Source organism: Entelurus aequoreus, linkage group LG17, assembly GCF_033978785.1.
Source record: "Entelurus aequoreus isolate RoL-2023_Sb linkage group LG17, RoL_Eaeq_v1.1, whole genome shotgun sequence".
Taxonomy (NCBI): Eukaryota; Metazoa; Chordata; class Actinopteri; order Syngnathiformes; family Syngnathidae; genus Entelurus; species Entelurus aequoreus.
The window spans coordinates 38,186,526-38,206,621 of NC_084747.1; the positions used below are offsets into that span (position 1 = coordinate 38,186,526).

At 39.4% G+C, this 20,096-nt stretch overlaps 1 protein-coding gene across 2 annotated transcripts; it reads left to right on the plus strand.

Moving 5' to 3' along the window:
- Positions 1 to 1,839: 1,839 nt before the first annotated feature.
- Positions 1,840 to 14,676, plus strand: LOC133632011 (C5a anaphylatoxin chemotactic receptor 1-like). Of its 2 annotated transcripts, none has more exons than XM_062024238.1 (3): positions 1,840 to 2,911; positions 2,985 to 3,035; positions 13,452 to 14,676. In XM_062024238.1, the coding sequence occupies exons 1-2, from the start codon at positions 2,046 to 2,048 to the stop codon at positions 3,019 to 3,021; spliced, it is 903 nt and encodes a 300-aa protein (XP_061880222.1). In that variant the 5' UTR covers positions 1,840 to 2,045; the 3' UTR covers positions 3,022 to 3,035; positions 13,452 to 14,676. The 2 variants fall into 2 exon arrangements, with proteins under 2 accessions (XP_061880222.1, XP_061880221.1); XM_062024237.1 differs by having other exon boundaries at positions 2,985 to 3,029.
- The last annotated feature ends 5,420 nt before the right edge of the window (positions 14,677 to 20,096 follow it).

Sequence of the window (20,096 nt, forward strand, 5' to 3'; positions counted from 1 at the left end):
TGTCTTGTTTGTTGTACAAATGTTGCGGTTAATAGTATTCTAACTTTATTTGTCTGAATAAATTATGTGATAATGTTCATCAGTCAACTCATTGGTGTTAATTTTCAATCTATCAAGATAATTTTTTTTATATCAGAATCAAATTACAGGATGTTATTTATGTAGTTTGCTCATTTTCCTTGACTGGTTCACATGTGGGGTTTTTTTTGGTTTTTTTACATTTCTACATAATCTACAGAACAGCAGTTTCTTTCATTCAAAAATTTTGGCTCATTTTTATACTTGGCAAAATCATCCCACGCGCCGGATTAAACCTGTACGCGGGCCTGAACTGTACGTTTGAGACCCCTGGTTTAGAAATAAAACAAGCACATTCTGAAAATGTACAAATCATAATGTTGTTGTTGTTTTTTTACACTTACATGTTGTGGTTAATAGTATTCTACCTTTATTTGTCTGAATAAATTATGTGATAATGTTCATCAGTCAACTCATTGGTGTTAATTTTCAATCTATCAAAATAAAAAAATAATATCAAAACCAAATTACAGGATGTTATTTATGTAGTTTGCTCATTTTCATCGACTAGTGCACTAATATGTGGTTTATTTGTTTTTACATATGTAGCATAATCTACAAAGATACAAAGAATCGCTATTGCGACATCTAGTGGACATATTTAGAACAGCAGTTTATTTCATCTTTCGGCTCATTCTTATACTTGGCAAACTCATCCCGCGGGCCGGATAAAACCTGTTTGCGGGCTTGATCCGGAAATTGAAATTGAATTAAATGAATGTGTCTGTCAATATGGAGGATTATATACTGTATCCAAGATTAAATACTTCTCTAAACTGGACTTTAAAACAAAATAAATGTGATCATACAAAGTACGTTTTCATGGAGGATAGCTATTGCTGCATCAGATACAAATACAGAAAGGTAAGCTACACTCACAATACTTGATTTATTTTGTTAAAAGCAAATGGGACCAAAAAGTATTTAATAACAACTTTATGAAATACTTTTTGAAATGAGGGCTGAGTTTGGCAAATGACCCATGAGCCAAACATTTGAGACTCCTGGTTTAGATCCAAGTGTGTAGAGCAGGGTTATCAAACTCATTTTAGATAAGGGGCCAAATGAAGAAAAATCTACTCCCAAGTGGGCTGGTGAAATCACGGCACGATAACTTAAAAATAAAGACAACTTCAGATTGTTTTCTTTGTTTAAAAATAGAACAAGCACATTCTGAAAATGTACAAATCATAATGTTGTTTTTTTGTTTTTTTTACACTTACATGTTGCGGTTAATAGTATTCTACCTCTATTTGTCTGAATAAATTATGTGATAATGTTCATCAGTCAACTCATTGGTGTTAAATTTCAATCTATAAAGATAAAAAAACAATATCAAAATCAAATTACAGGATGTTGTTTATGTAGTTTGCTCATTTTCCTCGACTGGTTCACTAACGTGTTTTTTTTTTTTTTTTTTGCACATGTAGCATAATCTACAAAGATACAAATAATTTATATTGCGACATCTAGTTGGCACATTTAGAACAGCAGTTTATTTCATTCAAAAATGTTTGCTCATTTTTATACTTAGCAAACTCATCCCGCGAGCCGGATAAAACTGTTTGCGGGCCGTATGTTTGACACCCCTGGTTTAAAAATAGAACAAGCACATTCTGAAAATGTACAAATCATAATGTTGTTGGTTTTTTTTTACACTTACATGTTGCGGTGCCTAGTATTCTACCTTTATTATGTGATAATGTTCATCAGTCGACTTGGTGTTAATTTTCCAAAAGTATCTATGCCTATCACCTGGTGTATAGTTCACCGCGCGTCACTGATAGATTGTGTATTGTGACACTGGAGACAAACTGTTTGTTCCTATTGGGACGTGTTGACAAAGCCTCAGTTGTCTTCGCCCCCAAAACATGTCTTGTTTGCTCCAAATCCTCTGGCGGTTGTAATGTCGGCTTTAAAAAGGAGCACGAGGCGGTCATGTATCGTGGGGGAGGGGGGGTGTCAGGATGCTCCTGAACGGCACCGTCCCTCTGTCGGTTAATTTCGTCACTCCGGGCGACTTTCTCATCTTCATCTTCCACATCGTGTTCGCCACCAGCGCGGTGTCGGTGGCCGGCTCGGTGGTGGCGGGCATCTCCTTCAGCCGCTGCCTGCGCGTCCAGAACCGCTTCATCTTCATGCTTAACACCAGCATTAGCGACACCCTCACCGGCTTCTCGGTGTACTACCTGGGCCTCTTCGACGTCCAGGAGGGCTACCCGTCCAGGAACGGGACCTTCTACATCCTGCCGTCCTTCCTGGGCGTCAACGTGCTGACCTTCCTCTTCGCCCAGTTCGACCGCTACCTGGCGGTGTGTCACCCCTTCTTCTACAACCGCTACATCAGCAGGTCGCTGGTTCTCGGCGTGTGCGCCTTCTGCTGGATCTACACCTACTCCATCCTCACCGTCCAGAACATGGTGCCCATCTCCAAGGCGGCCCAGATCAACGCCTTTGGCGTGATGACGCTGCAGATCATCGTGCTCATCAAGGTGCTGATGACCGTCAAGCTGTACGTCATCGCCAGGAACCACCTGGCCAGAGAGCCCCCCAGCGCCGAGAGGGACAACAAGAAGGAGTCGCTGCGAATCATCGTCTTCGTGGTCATCTGCTTCCTGGCCCTCTGGTGCCCCTCCTTCGTCAACATCATCGTCAGGCAGCTCAGCAGGACTCACGGACTCCGGTTCAGGAACGAGGCCACCAACCTGTTCGCCATCTTGGCGCGCCTCAACGCCCTCGTCACCCCGGCCTTGTACATCTGGGGGAGTCCCGCACTGCGTGGGGCCGTGTGGAAGGTCGTGTGGCGCCGAGTGTGCCCCAGACGGAGGGCCAGGTAACAGCAACACAACTGTGTCACAATTATGTCAGAATTACAACTTTTTTTTTCTTGCTCTCTGTTTTTCTAGAATTGATTTTAACCTCAACGGCGTGGGAACAAAATGATCATCAAGGTGCTGGTATGATCTTTTTTCATGTTAAATATTTTCCCAAAGGTGCATATATACTATATGTCATATCACATACATATATATATATATATATGTAAATATCACCTTTGAGAAAATATTTATTATATTATTTTGTATTATTTTGTCAATTTTGTCCTTAAATAAAATAGTGAACATACAAGACAGCTTGTCTTTTAGTAGTAAGTAAGCAAACAAAGGCCCCTAATTTAGCTGCTAACATATTGTGTCATTTATCATTGTATTATTTTGTCAAAATTATTAAGGACAAGTGGTAGTAAATTAATTATTAATCTACTTGTAGACGGAATAGAAATTGAAAGAGTAAATGAAACCAAATTACTAGGTATAATGATTGATGATAAATTGAACTGGAAATCTCACGTAAAAAATATACAACATAAAGTAGCAAGAAACACGTCAATAATGAATAAAGCAAAACATGTTCTAGACAAAAAATCACTGCATATTCTCTACTGCTCACTAGTGTTACCATATCTGAGTTACTGTGTAGAAATATGGGGAAATAATTACAAAAGTACACTTCATTCATTAACGGTGTTACAAAAAAGATCAGTTAGAATAATACATAATGTTGGATATAGAGAACATACAAATCCTTTATTTATTGAATCAAAGATACTGAAATTCCATGACATAGTGAATTTGCAAACAGCTAAAATTATGCACAAAGCAAACTATAACTTGCTACCCAAGAATATACAACAATTCTTCTCAACAAAAGAGGAGAAATATAATCTTAGAGAAAAATGTAATTTAAAACATTTGTACGCACGTACAACACTTAAGACCTTCAGTATATCAGTATGTGGAATTCAATTATGGAATGGATTAAGCAAAGCAATCAAACAATGTACTAATATGATCCACTTCAAGAAACTCTTCAAACTTAAAGTGTTTACAAAGTACAAAGAAGAAGAACCATGGTAAACATTCTCAATTTATTTCATCCATCCATTCATTCATTCTTAAAGTAATCTTACTTATCTCATCATATGAAATATGACTTATTTCACCAATTATTATTATTAAATTCTTACTATTATTTATTTATTTATTTTTATTGTGATTACCTATGGAGTTTATTGTGAATAAATTGTGAACAGGAAGTGAACAAAAAGTTTTAGCAACTGTTATGTAAAGAAAAGGGGTAGGATTAAATAAGCTCTGCTTCTTCCTACTCCTTTTCGAACATGTTGAAAAGAGAAACTGGAAATTGTGATGTATCATGTTGTATGCTTGCATGTTCGAAATAAACTCAAACTCAACTCAACTCAACTTGTTCATTTACTGTTAATATCTGGTTATTTTCTGTTTCAACATGTTCTATCTACACTTCTGTTAAAATGTAATAGTCACTTATTCTTCTGTTGTTTGATACTTTACATTAGTTTTGGATGATACCACAAATGTGGGTATCAATCCGATACCAAGTAGTTACAGGATCATACATTGGTCATATTCAAAGTTCTTCTGTCCAGATATATTTCCTGAGTTTATAAACATAATATAAATTTAAAAAAAAACGAAAGCTAGATTTTGTGATCTTAAAAAATATGGATGTAATCATAGTAGTATCGACTAGATACACTATTGTACGTGGTATCATTACAGTGGATGTTAGGTGTAGATCCACCAATGGCGTTTGTTTATATTGTCGCGTCCCGGAAGAGTTGGTGCTGCAGGGAATTTTGTGAATTTTTTCTGTAGTGTTTAGGTTGTGTTGCAGTGCAAATATTCTCCCAAAATATGTTTGTCATTGTTGTTTAGTGTGGTTTCACTATATGGCACATGTTTATGACAGTGTTGGCATTGTTCATACTGCCACCCTTAGTGTGACATGTATGGCTGTTGAGTAAGTATGCCCTTCAGTAGCGTTGTTAGGCCTATTTTAGGGGGCTCAAGCATTTTTTTACAAATACAGGCCGACATATTCATTATAAAGTGGCCCGAATATGAGTTTAAATAAATAATCATATAACCTGTCATTATTCACTCAGTTTCCCCTCACTTCATAGCGTAAAGTAGAGAGCCCCTTTAGTGCGTCGGTATCCAATCCATTCCACTTGTTCATATAGCAAATGCCCACATCACTCAAAATCCAGTCCGCATTTTCTCTGCGACCTTGCTTGCGGTCCTTGGACTTGTTCATATAGAAAATGCCCACATCATTCAAAATCCAGTCCGCATTTTCTCTGCGACCTTGCTTGCGGTCCTGCAGGTGTATGAAGCACATTCGCACACAGCACTGCAGAACACGAACATGAACGGATGCAAAATGGACATAAGAAACTTTATCAAGAAAGTAGATATTCATCACTGCTTGTAGTAAAATGTATTAGCTCCACTTTACACCAGGTCTGTGTTTGACAGAAAGTTACATTCCCGCTCTAGAACAATGATGCTACTTAGTTAGCTAGTTAGCCTGAAATGCATCATGAAGGTCCTGGTTATTTATAAAGTTAATTGTGCACTCTTTTTACCATTTGCTATCTTTGGGGTTACTTCCTTCTGGAGCATCAGCTGTGTTTCTCACTTTACATATGGATGAGAACAGGAGCTGAGCTCATTCACGTATGACTATCATCAGTAGATGATAATAATAATCACTCCACAACCCCTATTGGCCTGTAGGAGTCAGGGCAGAGGTCTTACCTTTACTTATAAGTGCGGGAACAGTGGTGTTTGTGTTGGAGGAGTTGTGAATGAATGAAATATGCAGTCTGCAGGTGTACCTAATGTTGTGTCCCTGCGGTCGTTCGCGGCTCCTCCGGCGCAAGCATTGTTGTTTTTGCACTTTTTGGCTTCTTGTTAAGTGACTTTTTTTGGGTGGATTCGGTCTTGCACGTGGAGGGTTTGGGTGTGGGCTTTGGTCGGTGTGGCGCCACCGTCGGGGGGTTCTGCGGCGGGGGTGCATTAACCGGCACAAGAAGGCGGGATTACTGCGAGCCTCCCACAGTGCGTCTTCGCAGCAGTTTTATGATCGCTCAGCACAAGAAATACTTAACACACATACAGTTGTTGACAAAATACACTGCACATTATATACCTCAGCTAACTAAACTATGGAAATGAATAATATAATTCATATAGCAATATGGTCTCACTGCACAGTAGGCCAGCAGTTAGCCGAGTCCGCAATCCATGTTGAGGCACAAAGCAGTGACGTGCCTCAACTGGCTGCTGATCACCGCACCGTCTCTTCTCAGTATTTGAACGGCAAATGTGAAAATTCAGCGATTTTGAATAAAAATAATCTAAAACTGGTGAAGTTAAATGGAAAATAACTTTATGGTATAATCACTGAATACATATAACAATTAAATTTTTTTTTTTCTTTTTACATTTTTTTTCTTTCCATGATGGCAGGTGAGGCCCCGCCTCACCTGCCATCATGGAAAGAAAAAACGATTACGTTTAAACGATTCTCTATTCATTCAATACATAGGATTTCAGCAGGATCCACCCCAGTCTGCTGACATGCAAGCAGAGTAGTAGATTTTTGTAAAAAGCTTTTATAATTGTAAAGGACAATGTTTTATCAACTGACTGCAATAATGTAAATTTGTTTTAACTATTAAATGAACCAAAAATATGAATTATTTTATCTTTGTGAAAATATTGGACACAGTGTGTTGTCAAGCTTATGAGATGCGATGCAAGTGTAAGCCACTGTGACACTATTGTTCTTTTTTTTTTTAATAAATGTCTAATGATAATGTCAATGAGGGATTTTTAATCACTGCTATGTTGAAATTGTAACTAATATTGATACTGTTGTTGATAATATACATTTTTGTTTCACTACTTTTGGTTTGTTCTGTGTCGTATTTGTGTCACCTCTCAATTGCTCTGTTTATTGCTGTTCTGAGTGTTGCTGGGTCGGGTTTGGTTTTGGAATTAGATTGCATTGTTATGGTATTGCTGTGTATTGTTTTGTTGGATTGATTAATAAAAAAACAAAAATTGTTTAATAAAAAAATCGATTTTTTAAAAATGAGAATCGATTCTGAATAGTACAACGTGAGAATCGCAATTCGAATTCGAATCGATTTTTTCCGACACCACTAATATATACAGTATATATATATATATATATATATACATATATATATATATATATACAGTGGGGCAAAAAAGTATTTATTCAGCCACCCATTGATTGTCAATGGGTGGCTGACTAAATACTTTTATATATATATATATATATATATATATAGACAGACATATAGTTATCTTTATTATAATTATATTTGTCTGATTTCGAATAGTGTTTTAACCAACGAAAATCCCTCTTTTAAATATGATTTTCTAAGTTATATAAATTAGTCCAAAAACAATAAAACACACTGAAAAATATTTTCCAAAAATATATACATTTATAGTTGTTTTTTTAATATAAAAAAGGAATATATTGTGTATTATGGATGCTGTACTGTTTAAGATGACTCATAAATGTCAACTAATAAACTAAGCGTCGAAACAATGAAATACAGTAAAAAAAAAAAAATTATAATAAAGTGATTTATATTTATCTGTCTACCTGTTACACGTATTGTATTTCATTACTTGAACATAAGTAAGTAAGTGGAACACGTTGAAATAGTAATATTACTGTATAGTCTTTTTTTGATAAAGGAGAGTAGGCTATTGTCTCTAAGTCTCTGTAAGTGGAACACGTTGAAATAGTAATTAATTAATTACTTATGTAATGTGTAAAATGATATTATAAATTTTGTACTGTTTCAAATTACTTAACACCAGTCCTTCTGAAATAGTGGGGTGGGTCCCCCCAGGGAGGCGGGGCCTGTGTGACCTCGGGGAACATGTTTTTTTTCCCTTACCAGAATATGATGAAGCGTATGAAGTAGTTGGCTTCACTGTAACCACAGTGGGAGACGAGGAAAGACCGGTGTGTTGCTTCCTTTAATGTTAATAAACGTACAATGTTATGCAGAGGTGTACTTATAACAATTCCCATCCATTTTCTACCGCTTGTCCCTTTTGGGGTCGTGGGGACTTATAACAATTGTATAGACAAATTATCCTATTTATAGTCACAGTGGAGAGTGTGTCTGTGTGGGGGGCAAACTATTTCCTCTTTCTCGGGGGAGCGTAACAGAAAATAATTTAGAAGCACTGTTTTAGACTATCATATCATTCATTACTATTAATCAGATTTGGAATGATGTGTTCATCACAGAAAACATTTGTAAAGAAATTAAACCATGTTGTATATTTAATCTATAACTTTTTAGATGATGTAATATTTCATAATGCAATAATTGTTTTCAGTCAATTATAATCAAAATTGTTTTATCTCAAGTGATTCCACACATATATTTTCCATCATAACATTAAAAAACAACATTGTGTGGGACAATAAACAATATATTGAGGTGTGTTTTTTGCTATATGTGCGTCTAAGTTTGTTGAATGGCATAAACTGCAGATTTTTTAATCGGAGGCAGGTGACAATTGCATGGCAACAAAGAAACAAACCAGGGCAACGGATCATGACAAGCATGTTCTTAAAAAGCACTTCCTGAGAGGCTAGATTTTGGCTATCAAACTTCTAATCTTCTATTTAATTGTAATACTTAATTTAATACTTGTCTGAAATTGTTAAGTAGACTCACAAAGTCTCCTTCTAAGTCTTTAGCAGGTGCTGCACTGAAGATGTAGCCTTTCTTTGGAATGATGCCATAACCACGGTGGACTCTCATAGGCACTGATTTTGTAGTTTAGCACCTCTCTGTGTGCAATTTTTACTTTCCACCCACAGTCTGAATGCTTCTGTATATGTGTATATAGTATAATATTTCATATTTAAACAACACATTCAGAACATTCGTTCTCAGGACTGGACTGTGCACCTTACCTACTTCTGCACTATTTTTCTTTTCTTTCCTTCCTGTTTTGCATATTTATAGACTGTCGCACTGATACTAGAGTTGCTTTTAATCTCATTGTACCTGTGTTTAGTGACAATAAAAGGCATTCTATTCTATTCTAAGTACAACAATTCATTAACCCCAAAACCTGTACTGGCTGTAACTCCAACATATTAAGTGCCTTAAAACTTAACACGTCTGAGGATACAGAAATGTAATCTTGTCCTATAATTCTGTTGGGACCTTGACTGTTGTTGGTCTAAATATCTAAATCAAGGATGCCTAAATTAGAGCCGTGGGCCAAATTTGGCCCGTCGTGTCATTTTGTTTGGCCTGCCAAAGGGTGGCTACTTAATTTAACATATTCATACTGACCTCTTTCAAGCTGTTCAATCATTGATGGCATGTTCACACGGCTACAATGTATGAAAGTCAGGCGATTTTACTGTAAAAATCTGGCAGCCCAGTTGCAAGAAATGTACCTTAAAATAATCAGTGGCACCATTTTTCCATTTACAGTAATGTTCTGTGAAAAAAGGAAAAATATCAGGTCAGTCACCAGAATTTGGCTGTAAAAATAAATGTGGTACTGTTTTTCAATTTACAGTAATGCACTATAAAAAACTAACGGTAGAGTTGTTTGTAAAAAAAACAAAAACGGGCTGATCAGTCATCAAAATGTTACCGTAAAAATAACAGTGCTACTGTTTTTCAATTTAAAAAAAGAAACTAGCAGTTTTGTTTAGTTTTTGACTCCCCCAGTTCCTGTTTTGAGCACCCCTGCGTTTGTGTTTTGGTTGCCATGGGTGCAGACTGGTTTCACCTGCCTCTAAATAGTGTTCGGCATGCTCACCTGCTGCCGGGCACTAATCAGAGATTGGTACCCGAATTTTTAGGACATAACAACAGTGATACCGTTTTTAAATTTACTGTTGTGTTTACTAAGGGAGGTGACGGCAAACATACACCAGGGGGAAGTATGAACAATGTTTTATTATATAAATGATAAATGGGTTATACTTTTATAGCGCTTTTCTACCTTCAAGGTACTCAAAGCGCTTTGACAGTATTTCCACATTCACCCATTCACACACACATTCACACACTGATGGCGGGAGCTGCCATGCAAGGCGCTAACCAGCACCCATCAGGAGCAAGGGTGAAGTGTCTTCCCCAAGGACACAACGGACGTGACTAGAATGGTAGAAGGTGGGGATTGAACCCCAGTAACCAGCAACCCTCCGATTGCTGGCACGGCCACTATATATATATATATATAAATATAATATATATAATAATAATAAACAATACAACTAAACTAAGGAAATGGAGTGTGAACTAGAATAAGATTGTGTGTGGTGTAAGACTATGTGTAGAATTTAACTGAAGCGTGTGTTACCAAAGTGTTGAACGAGAGACGAGGAAGTCCAGGGGGCAGGCAGGTGATCCAGGATTCAAGCGGGGGTCCGTGGGGCTGAAAACCCCCCAAAAAACAGGAACAACCGTCAAGGGAGGGTGGAGGGGCGAACTGGTGGTGGGTCGCCGGCCCAAGTGTCCCCAAATCCACCGGGGACGAGTCTGGTGGCGGTGGCGAGTAGACCGCCGCTGCGGCCGGCGAGGTGGACGACCAAGGAACGGTCGACTTCTTGGCCGTCGGGGAGGCGGACGCGAGTGGCGCCGTGGTGCGTCCCGCCGGAAACGAAGAGGAGGCCGGCGCCATGGTACAGCCCGCTGGACACGAAGAGGAGGCCACTTCGTTGTCTGAGGTGAAGTGGAACAGGAAGACGTCGGCGTGGAAGCAGCGGACGTCATCGGCGGCGTGGAAGCAGCGGACGTCATCGGCGGCGTGGAAGCAGTGGACGTCATCGGCGGCGTGGAAGCAGCGGACGTCATCGCCGGCGTGGAGGCAGCGGACGTCATCGCCGGCGTGGCGGCAGCGGACGTCATCGCCGGCGTGGCGGCAGTGGACGTCATCGCCGGCGTGGCGGCAGCGGACGTCATCGGCGATGCAGGCCGAGGTGCAGAGGTCGGCGCTGCAGGCCGAGGTGCGAAGGTCAGGGCCAGCCTGGGAGCTGGTGGAGACCCGGGGGTCATCCTGGGGACTGGTGCTAGCTCGGAGGTTAACTTGGGGACTGGTGCTAGCTCGGGGGCGGGTGCTAGCTCGGAGGCTAGCCGAGGGGCTGGTGCTAGTTCGGAGGCTAGTCGAAGGGCTGGTGCTAGCTCGGAGGCTAGTCGAAGGGCTGGTGCTAGCACGGAGGCTAGTCGAGGGGCTGGGGCTAGCTCGGAGGCTAGTCGAGGGGCTGGGGCTAGCCGAGGGGCTTGTGCTAGCTCAGGGGCTAGCCGAGGGGCTGGTGCTAGCTCAGGGGCTAGCCAGGGGGCTGGTGCTAGCTCAGGGGCTAGCCGAGGGGCTGGTGCTAGCTCAGGGGCTAGCCAGGGGGCTGGTGGCTGTGGCTGGGAAAAACAAAAAATAGGTGGAATAAGTCTGGCAGAGGAAAGTCTGTCTGGTTGCAGCTGCGCCCTCACACCAGCACAGCCACCAGTACCCCCCTCCGAAAGCGGATGCCAGATGCTTCCTGCTGACTGAGGAACAGTCTTTAAGGGTGGGAGGAGGGTGTCCAGGGGACGAGAAAATTCTTCCATCCCTACAGCACTGCTAAACAGTCCATGAATTTGCTGAGGTGGGCTAGAAAATTTTTCCAGGGTGGATTGAAAAGAAAAAACCATCGTGTGAGGGGCAAAAAGAAAGGAGGAAGAAAAAATGTCACTGGGGGCGGAGCTAAAGAAAAACTGTGCCGTCAGATCCTTGTATATAATTTGGCGGGAACTTACTGTTGTGTTTACTAAGGGAGGTGACGGCAAACATAGACCAGGGGGCAGTATGAACAATGTTTTATTATATATATATATAAATATAATATATATAATAATAATAATAATAAACAATACAACTAAACTAAGGAAATGGAGTGTGAACTAGAATAAGATTGTGTGTGGTGTAAGACTATGTGTAGAATTTAACTGAAGTGTGTGTTACCAAAGTGTTGAACGAGAGACGAGGAAGTCCAGGGGGCAGGCAGGTGATCCAGGATTCAAGCGGGGGTCCGTGGGGCTGAGAGGGGCGTCAAGTCCAGGGGCGAGCGAGGAGTCAGGAACAAGGAAGGCAGTCCAAAAACACAGGGGGGAGATCCAGGGAAAAGTGAGACGCACAGCTCACTGTCCAGGCGACGGAGGGTCCTGCGGGGACACGGAAGAAGACAGGGGGGTTAAGGCACGGAGAGGAAAACAAGGAGAGAGAGCTAACGCTTCGCTTACGGGTCACATGAGAAAACTAAGTTCCCGCGCCGATCCTTGGGTTCACTGGTCCCTTTATGCCAGTGGTGTCAAACATACGGCCCGGGGGCCGGATCAGGCCCGCGAACAGGTTTTATCCGGCCCGCGGGGTGAGTTTGCTAAGTATAAAAATGAGCCGGAATTTTTAAATGAAAGAAACTGTTGTTCTAAATGTGTCCACTAGATGTCACAATAGCAATTATTTGTATCTTTGTAGATGATGCTACATATGTTCAAAATAAACCACATGATGTTAGTGCATCAGTCGAGGAATATGAGCAAACTACATAAATAACATCCTGTAATTTGATTTTGATATTATTTTTTATCTTGATAGATTGAAAATTAACACCAATGAGTTGACAGAAAATATAAATAACGACAAATAAAGATAGAATACTACTAACCGCAACATGTAAGTGTAAAAAAAAACAACAACCCAACAACATTATGATTTGTACAATTTCAGAATGTGCTTGTTTTTTTTTAAACAAAGAAAACAATCTGAAGTTGTCTTTATTTTTAAGTTATCGTGCCGTGATTTTACCAGTCCGGCCCACTTGGGAGTAGATTTTTCTCCAGATGGCCCCTGATCTAAAATGAGTTTGACACCCCTGCTTTATGCGGCTCGCCCTCATCAGTCCCAGGTGTGCAGCTCTCCGGTGAGTGATTGCAGCTGGTAGCTGCTGCAGGGCGGAGACGCGCGCGGCGCGTCCCTGGATTTGCGCGGCCGTGGGCGTGTCCCCAGGTGCGCACAGATGGCAGGGGTCTGAGCCGTAACATTTACAGTAATTTGATGTAAAAAAAACACTGTTAATTATACGGTAAAACTCTGGTGAGCTTCTGTTTTTTTTACTGTAAAATTTGTAAATTAACTAGTTGCCATGTATTGAGCCTGACAATCTCTACTACCTTATATTTATATATGCAAGTATAAGGCTAATATATTTTTTTCCAAGATGGCGCCGCTCTAGTGGCTGCTGTTAGCAGGAGCTCTGTGCTCTTGTATCATCCTTTTGTGTTCCTGATGTTTCCCTCTAGTTTTCATGTGTTTTTTTTTTTTGCCTTTTGGTTCGGGACGCTTTGGGACTGTGTGACAAGGGGTGGCACTTTCGTGACTTCTGCGTTGCTTTTTTGTGAACTTCTGGATCTTCCTCCTCAGGAGCCTTTTAGCCATGGAGACCAGATGCTGGGTCTCTGCCACACCAGAGTCCGTTTGAAGAGACTGGAGGAGATGCGGGTGAAGAAACAGGGCTGCGGAGCTGGCGCTGAGCGCTGGGACAGACCAACTTCACAGTGTCTTGGCTGAATGAGTAGGTATCGGACGCCTCGGTCTCCTTGGACGCATCCTCGCTCATCCATGTGGACTGGACACTGGCCGAGAGTTAGTGGGCGGCTGAGGGTGGAGTCGGCTCTCTTGGTTGCTTTGTTGGGTCTGCTCCTGTATCTGGCCATGCTCCTCCCACCCCAGCAGACGATGGCGTGCAACACCGCAGAGGCCACCACAGTATATATGTTTGTTTTGTTTTTTTTTACTTTTGTAGCTGTGTGTAGAAATGGATGGTTGCATTGGCTCTGCTCTTTTAATGTCTTTAATGTCCTTTGTGTTCTTTGATGTTTGATATTTCCCTCTTACACACATGCTTATGTGTGCTATGGCTACAAGGTTTTCCCCCTTGGCCTCAGTCTGGACCCCCTCTCCAGGGGCCCAGGTTTATACTGAACTTTTTTCTCTCTGTTTATATAAATGGTTGATTTATATAGGCTAGTAAGGTAAAGTTTTGTACCTGACAAGTTTCGGCTATCTTATATATATATAAATCAACCATTTATAAATACACATTAGTAGGCTAAATGAACCTCTTTAACATACTTGTTTTTCTCTGCATGGTAAAAATCGCTCTTTGGCACACGGACCATTGACACATTTTCACTTTGGCCCTTAGGAGGCAAAACGTTTGGGCAACCCTGATCTGTACGGCATCACTGGATAGCGATATTTTTGCTTTGTCCTTGTATTTGCAAAGCTTATTTTTCACTTGCTCAAACCTGCAATGAACTGTAAAATAAGTAAGAAGTTGTTTTTCAAATCAACTACAGTACATTTTCATTTATTATGTGCTCTTCCTAGTTTGTAGTAATACTGTATATTGTGCACTATGGGTGGATGCCGACATTTTTTTGTGACATGTCACTATGTGATAGAAGCAACACATAAAAAGTTGTGTGTTTTGTACATTAAGACCAAAAGACCTAGTGAGTGAATGGCTGCACAGTACGTCTAACTCGAAGCTGTAGGCTGATTATGTTTTGTACTCTCATATAATGTTTGTATAATAACCTACATAAATGCAAATGACTGGCCAAGAAAAGCAATGTTTATTAAATTAACAAGGATACAAAAATAAATAAGTTTTTCATGGTTGGTTTCAAATAGATAAAATAGAGATGAATGTGTCAGAATGGCAGGGTTCATTCATACTTAGAAAGTAAGCATTTCACTGATTTTCGGACAGTTTAAAGAGACAAGACAATGTCAGTGAGTGAGTTTAGTCGAACAAGTCGAGTCAGTCCAGCCTGTCCACTCGCTCCAGGCCGACCGCACCATCGCGTCCCTGGAGCGGACTCTCAGCTTGGTGATCTTGAGTGGTATTGTGGTGGTTGAGGAGCTGACCTGATGACAATGGAGCTGCGTAGACAACAAAGGAGTGGTGATGGAGACAAACATTTCCAAACTAGCTTTGTATGTGGAACTGATGCTCACCTTGCCGTCGTCCTTGCGCTCATATTGAATTTCGTGCTCCAGGCTGAAAAAACTGTGAGGCATGGGCCAGCTGGATGGAGGCTGGATGGTCACGTTTATGTCTGAAGACCCCTTTTGGCATCTGACTATCTGAGGACTATCCGGTTGAACTGGGTACAACAGAAGACAGGCACAACATTTGTGTACTCGGCATGCACAATACTGACACTTAGTCTAAAACTAAAACACTACTCATACTCCAACTTGTGCAAACAATATTACTGATAATAATTGTGTTGATGTTGCCATTTAGAAAAACATTTTATTATGTACAACATTACCTTTACCTCAGTATTTGATTGTAATATTAAGTCTAATACTATGACACTAATATCTAATACCATACTAGTAACGAAGAACAAACTGATTCTAATGCTGAATGTAATGACGTACTTTACTGATACCAACACCAAAAATACTCATTTGACACTCACTAATATTGATACTATTGATTCTACAATTTTATAACAACTTTCTATGTAACTACACTCACAATTATACTAAAGTGACTATTACTAGTAAAGATTACCAAACCATACATCCTTATTTGATGATTCTAATACTGATAATACTGTACTAACAATAGCACATGCTAATGCGTGATAGTAATACGTATCCCCATATTCCACTAATACTATCAATGGTAATTTGATACTTGCAATAAAGCTGAAACTTTTATTTATTTTTTTAAAAACACGAATGCTTTAATACTGAAGCACCAACTAAAATATTGCTGCTATATTACAAAATATCATCAAATCTACTAATATTACTAAACTAACACTAGTACTTTGATACTCAGAATTGTACAGAAATGTCATATTTACTACTAATGCAACCATTATTTCACTACTGCTGCTAAAGGTAATATTACTAAATATACTTACTCAAGATTATACCTGACTGTAATGCTGATGCGGTTACTAAAATGATATCTTACTGTTACTGATGCCAACACCAATACCAATACAGCTCTAATATGTACTGCAAGCACCATTATTAATTACTAGTAAATATTATGAAATAATACCCTGCATCCTTTATATCTGGCTGGAGTACTGGCACAAATACTGTGCAAACACCAACAATAATACCCTTACTAAAATGATACCTTGCTGATGTCTGATACCACAACAGCACTAATAAGTACTGCTCGTATTGCCATTATTAAACATGATCAAACTATACCTAAAAAAAGGGGTCACAAAACTTTTTGACTCGGGGGCCGCATTGGGTTAAAAACATTTGTCCGGGGTCCGGGCTGTGTATATATATATACTGTATATATATATATATATATATATATATATATATATATATATATATATATATATATATATATATATATATATATATATATATATATATATACATATATATATATATATATATATATATATATATATATATATATATATATATATATATATATATATTAATATTCCCAGGGTGATGATGTCACGTTATCGATGGGAAAATGCATTTTTAGACAATATGAATTGCCTGAGCGGCTAGGAGACACCAAGAGTAACAAGCGGTAGAAAACAGATTAGAAAGGACAGATTTAAAAAAATAATGTTTTAAAAAAAAACGTTTTTTTTTTCTTTTTTTTAAACTTGGGACTTCCTGCTGGCCAGATTTTGGACACTGGCATAGTTTGGGGACCCCTGCCTTACAAGCTTCATATTTGTTTTTAATATGTTCAATAACACTATACTAATACTAAAAATAATACCTTCCTAAAGTTCCTAATAATGGCGAACACAGTAGTCTACTAATATTGAAGAAATACTGATAATAAAATAATGCCTTACTGGTGTACTAATACAGTACTATTATTGAAGTAATAATACTGATAGAAAGAATATAATCTCATTAATATCTAATAGGAACACTGTACTAATATGAGCACTAACAATGATGATTAACAGCGACAATAATGCAAATACTATTGCTTATATCAGTGGTTCTTAACCTTGTTGGAGGTACCGAACCCCACCAGTTTCATAAGCGCATTCACCGAACCCTTCTTTAGTGAAAAATAAAATGTTTTTTTTTTTCAAATTCAAGACAAAGTTATATGTTTTTTTTACTGGTGCACAAAATGAACCGTGCATGAGCATCACCTTGTTCAAAGAACAAAACCAACACAGTGTATGAACTCACAACAAATTACACACCTGCAAATCAGATGGAAATTAGAGGGAACATTGTTTGGGGGTATCCATAATATGCCAATACGGAGAAGTTTTTATTTTCACGATTAGTTAGGTGTGTCTTGACCTCCGCGGCAGAGGCTCCGCCGAACCCCTGAGGCCGACTCACCGAACCCTTAGGGTTCGATCGAACCCAGGTTAAGAACCACTGGCTTATATATACACAGTACAGGCCAAAAGTTTGGACACAACTTCTCATTTCAATGCGTTTTCTTTATTTTCATGACTATTTACATTGCAGATTGTCACTGAATGTATCAAAACTATGAATGAACACATGTGGAGTAAAAAGGTGAAATAACTGAAAACATGTTTTACATTCTAGTTTCTTCAAAATAGCCCCCCTTTGCTCTGATTACTTTTTCGCACACTCTTGGCATTCTCTCGATGAGCTTCAAGAGGTAGTCACCTGAAATGATTTTCACTTCACATGTGTGCTTGAAGCTCATTGAGAGAATGCCAAGAGTGTGCAAAGCAGTAATCAGAGCAAAGGGTGGCTATTTTGAAGAAACTAGAATATGAAACATTTTTTCAGTTATTTCACCTTTTTTTGTTAAGTACATAACTCCACATGTGTTCATTCATAGTTTTGATGCCTTCAGTGACAATCTACAATGTAAATAGTCATGAAAATAAAGAACATGCATTGGATGTGAAGGTGTGTCCAAACTTTTGGCCTGTACAGTATAACTTATAATGTTTTATGCTAATGCTATACCACACCCACTATAAAAAGGCTTTCATAGTCTTCCTACTATAAGTACTAGACTACTTATATTTAAGATAATAATAACAATGACTTGTTTCATGACATGAAAAACAACCTTTTAGTAGTGATTAGTGTTGTAACGATACCAATATTTTGGTACCGGTACCGGTACTAAAATTATTTCGGTTCTTTTCTAAACTTTTCTAAATAAAGGGGAACACAAAAAAAAAATTGCATTATTTTATTATTTTAGCAAAAAATCTTAGGGTACATTAAATATATGTTTGTTATTGCAGTTAAGTCCTTAAATAAAATAGTGAACATACTAGACAACTTGTATTTTAGTAGTAAGTAAACAAACAAAGGCTCCTAATTAGTCTGCTGACGTATGCAGTAACATATTGTATCATTTATCATTCTATTATTTTGTCAACATTATTAAGGACAAGTGGTAGAAAATTAATTATTAATCTACTTGTTCATCTACTGTTAATATCTGCTTACTTTCTCTTTTAACATGTTCTGTCTACACTTCTGTTAAAATGTAATAATCACTCATTCTTCTGTTGTTTGATACATTACATTAGTTTTGGATGATACCCCAAATTTGCGTATCAATCCGATACCAAGTCGTTACAGGATCATACATTGGTCATATTCAAAGTCCTCATGTGTCCAGGGACATATTACCTGAGTTTATAAACATAATATGAATTTTTTTTTTAAACAAAAGAAGATGTTGTGATGCCAAAAAATATCGACATAATCATAGTAGTATCGACTAGATGCGTGCCTGTACTTGATATCATTACAGTGGATGTTAGGTGTAGATCCACCAATGGCGTTTGTTTACATTTTGACGCCGGTGAGCTACGGTGTGTAGTGAAGCATGTTTAGCTATTCCTCGTCCTGCACGGATGATACTTGTAAGAAACTCACTTTAAAGAAACTCACTTTGTCACCATGGAGGCGAGGATTAGTGATTTAGAAGTAGATAAAACACTGCAGACGGCGGATAGACGTTAGCCGCTAGCCAGCTAGCCATGTCTTAAAGCATCTCTTCCTGAGGGCGTTTCAGTGTTATAACTTCACCTTTATCGTTAGTTTTTAAACCAAAATGCGTCCGTTCTTCTCTTTTCTGTCTACACACATTGTCTGTTTGTAAGTACTCCGTGATTGTGTGCAGCCGAACATGCTCGTCTGCTCGTAAACCAGCAATGTCACGACATGACTTCTACGTGGGCGCGGGGGGTGAGGGAGACGGTATCTTACCGAAAATGATTTGTTAGTATCGCAGTACTATACTAATACCGGTATACCGTACAACCCTAGTAGTGATAGACTTTGTGGTTTGTGTGAAATCATAACTCACTGATATCTCTCAGATAAAATTTCTTGGTCCTCTGGAGAAAAGTGTAGTCTTTGATGGCCTCAACTGTGAGCTCAAGCCTCGATACCTCCTCTGCAAAGGGTTCGAGGGAGTGGGTCAGGTCAAAGTGGAATCTCTCATCCTGGCTCTTGGTGGTGCCGTAGAACCACCGACACAGGTTGCCTCCGTCATGACTGATTGTTTGAGACAAAAGATGTTGGAACTCGGCCTACTTTGCGTTCTGTAGCAATAAAGTGTTTGCCTACCAGTTAGGGCCCAGTCCAAGGCGCACGGCTTGATACATCTTATGGTGCCATATGCAGTTAAAAGTGCAGTAATAAGACCTAGCACGACAGCTGAGCAGAGAATCTGTAAAGAAGACACAATCCAGGGGTGAAAAAACCCAAAAAACAAACCAGTCATAGAATACTGTCACTTTTCATCTCACCAAGCTCTTCCTCTTCCTCCACCTCCATCAGGAGAAAAGTGGACGCCGTCTCCCCCTCACTTAAGCAAGTGTATTTTCCCAGCATGGGTTTGTCTACATATTTCACCAGTAGATTCGGACCATCCGTCGAAATCCTGCCATTAAACTCCACGTCCTGATCTTCAAACGTCCATGTGACATCATTTTTGGTTGTCGTGCCGCAGGGCAGCGTGACTGCATCGGTGCTGTTCCTTTTAGCTACGACATCTGCAGGACGCCACAA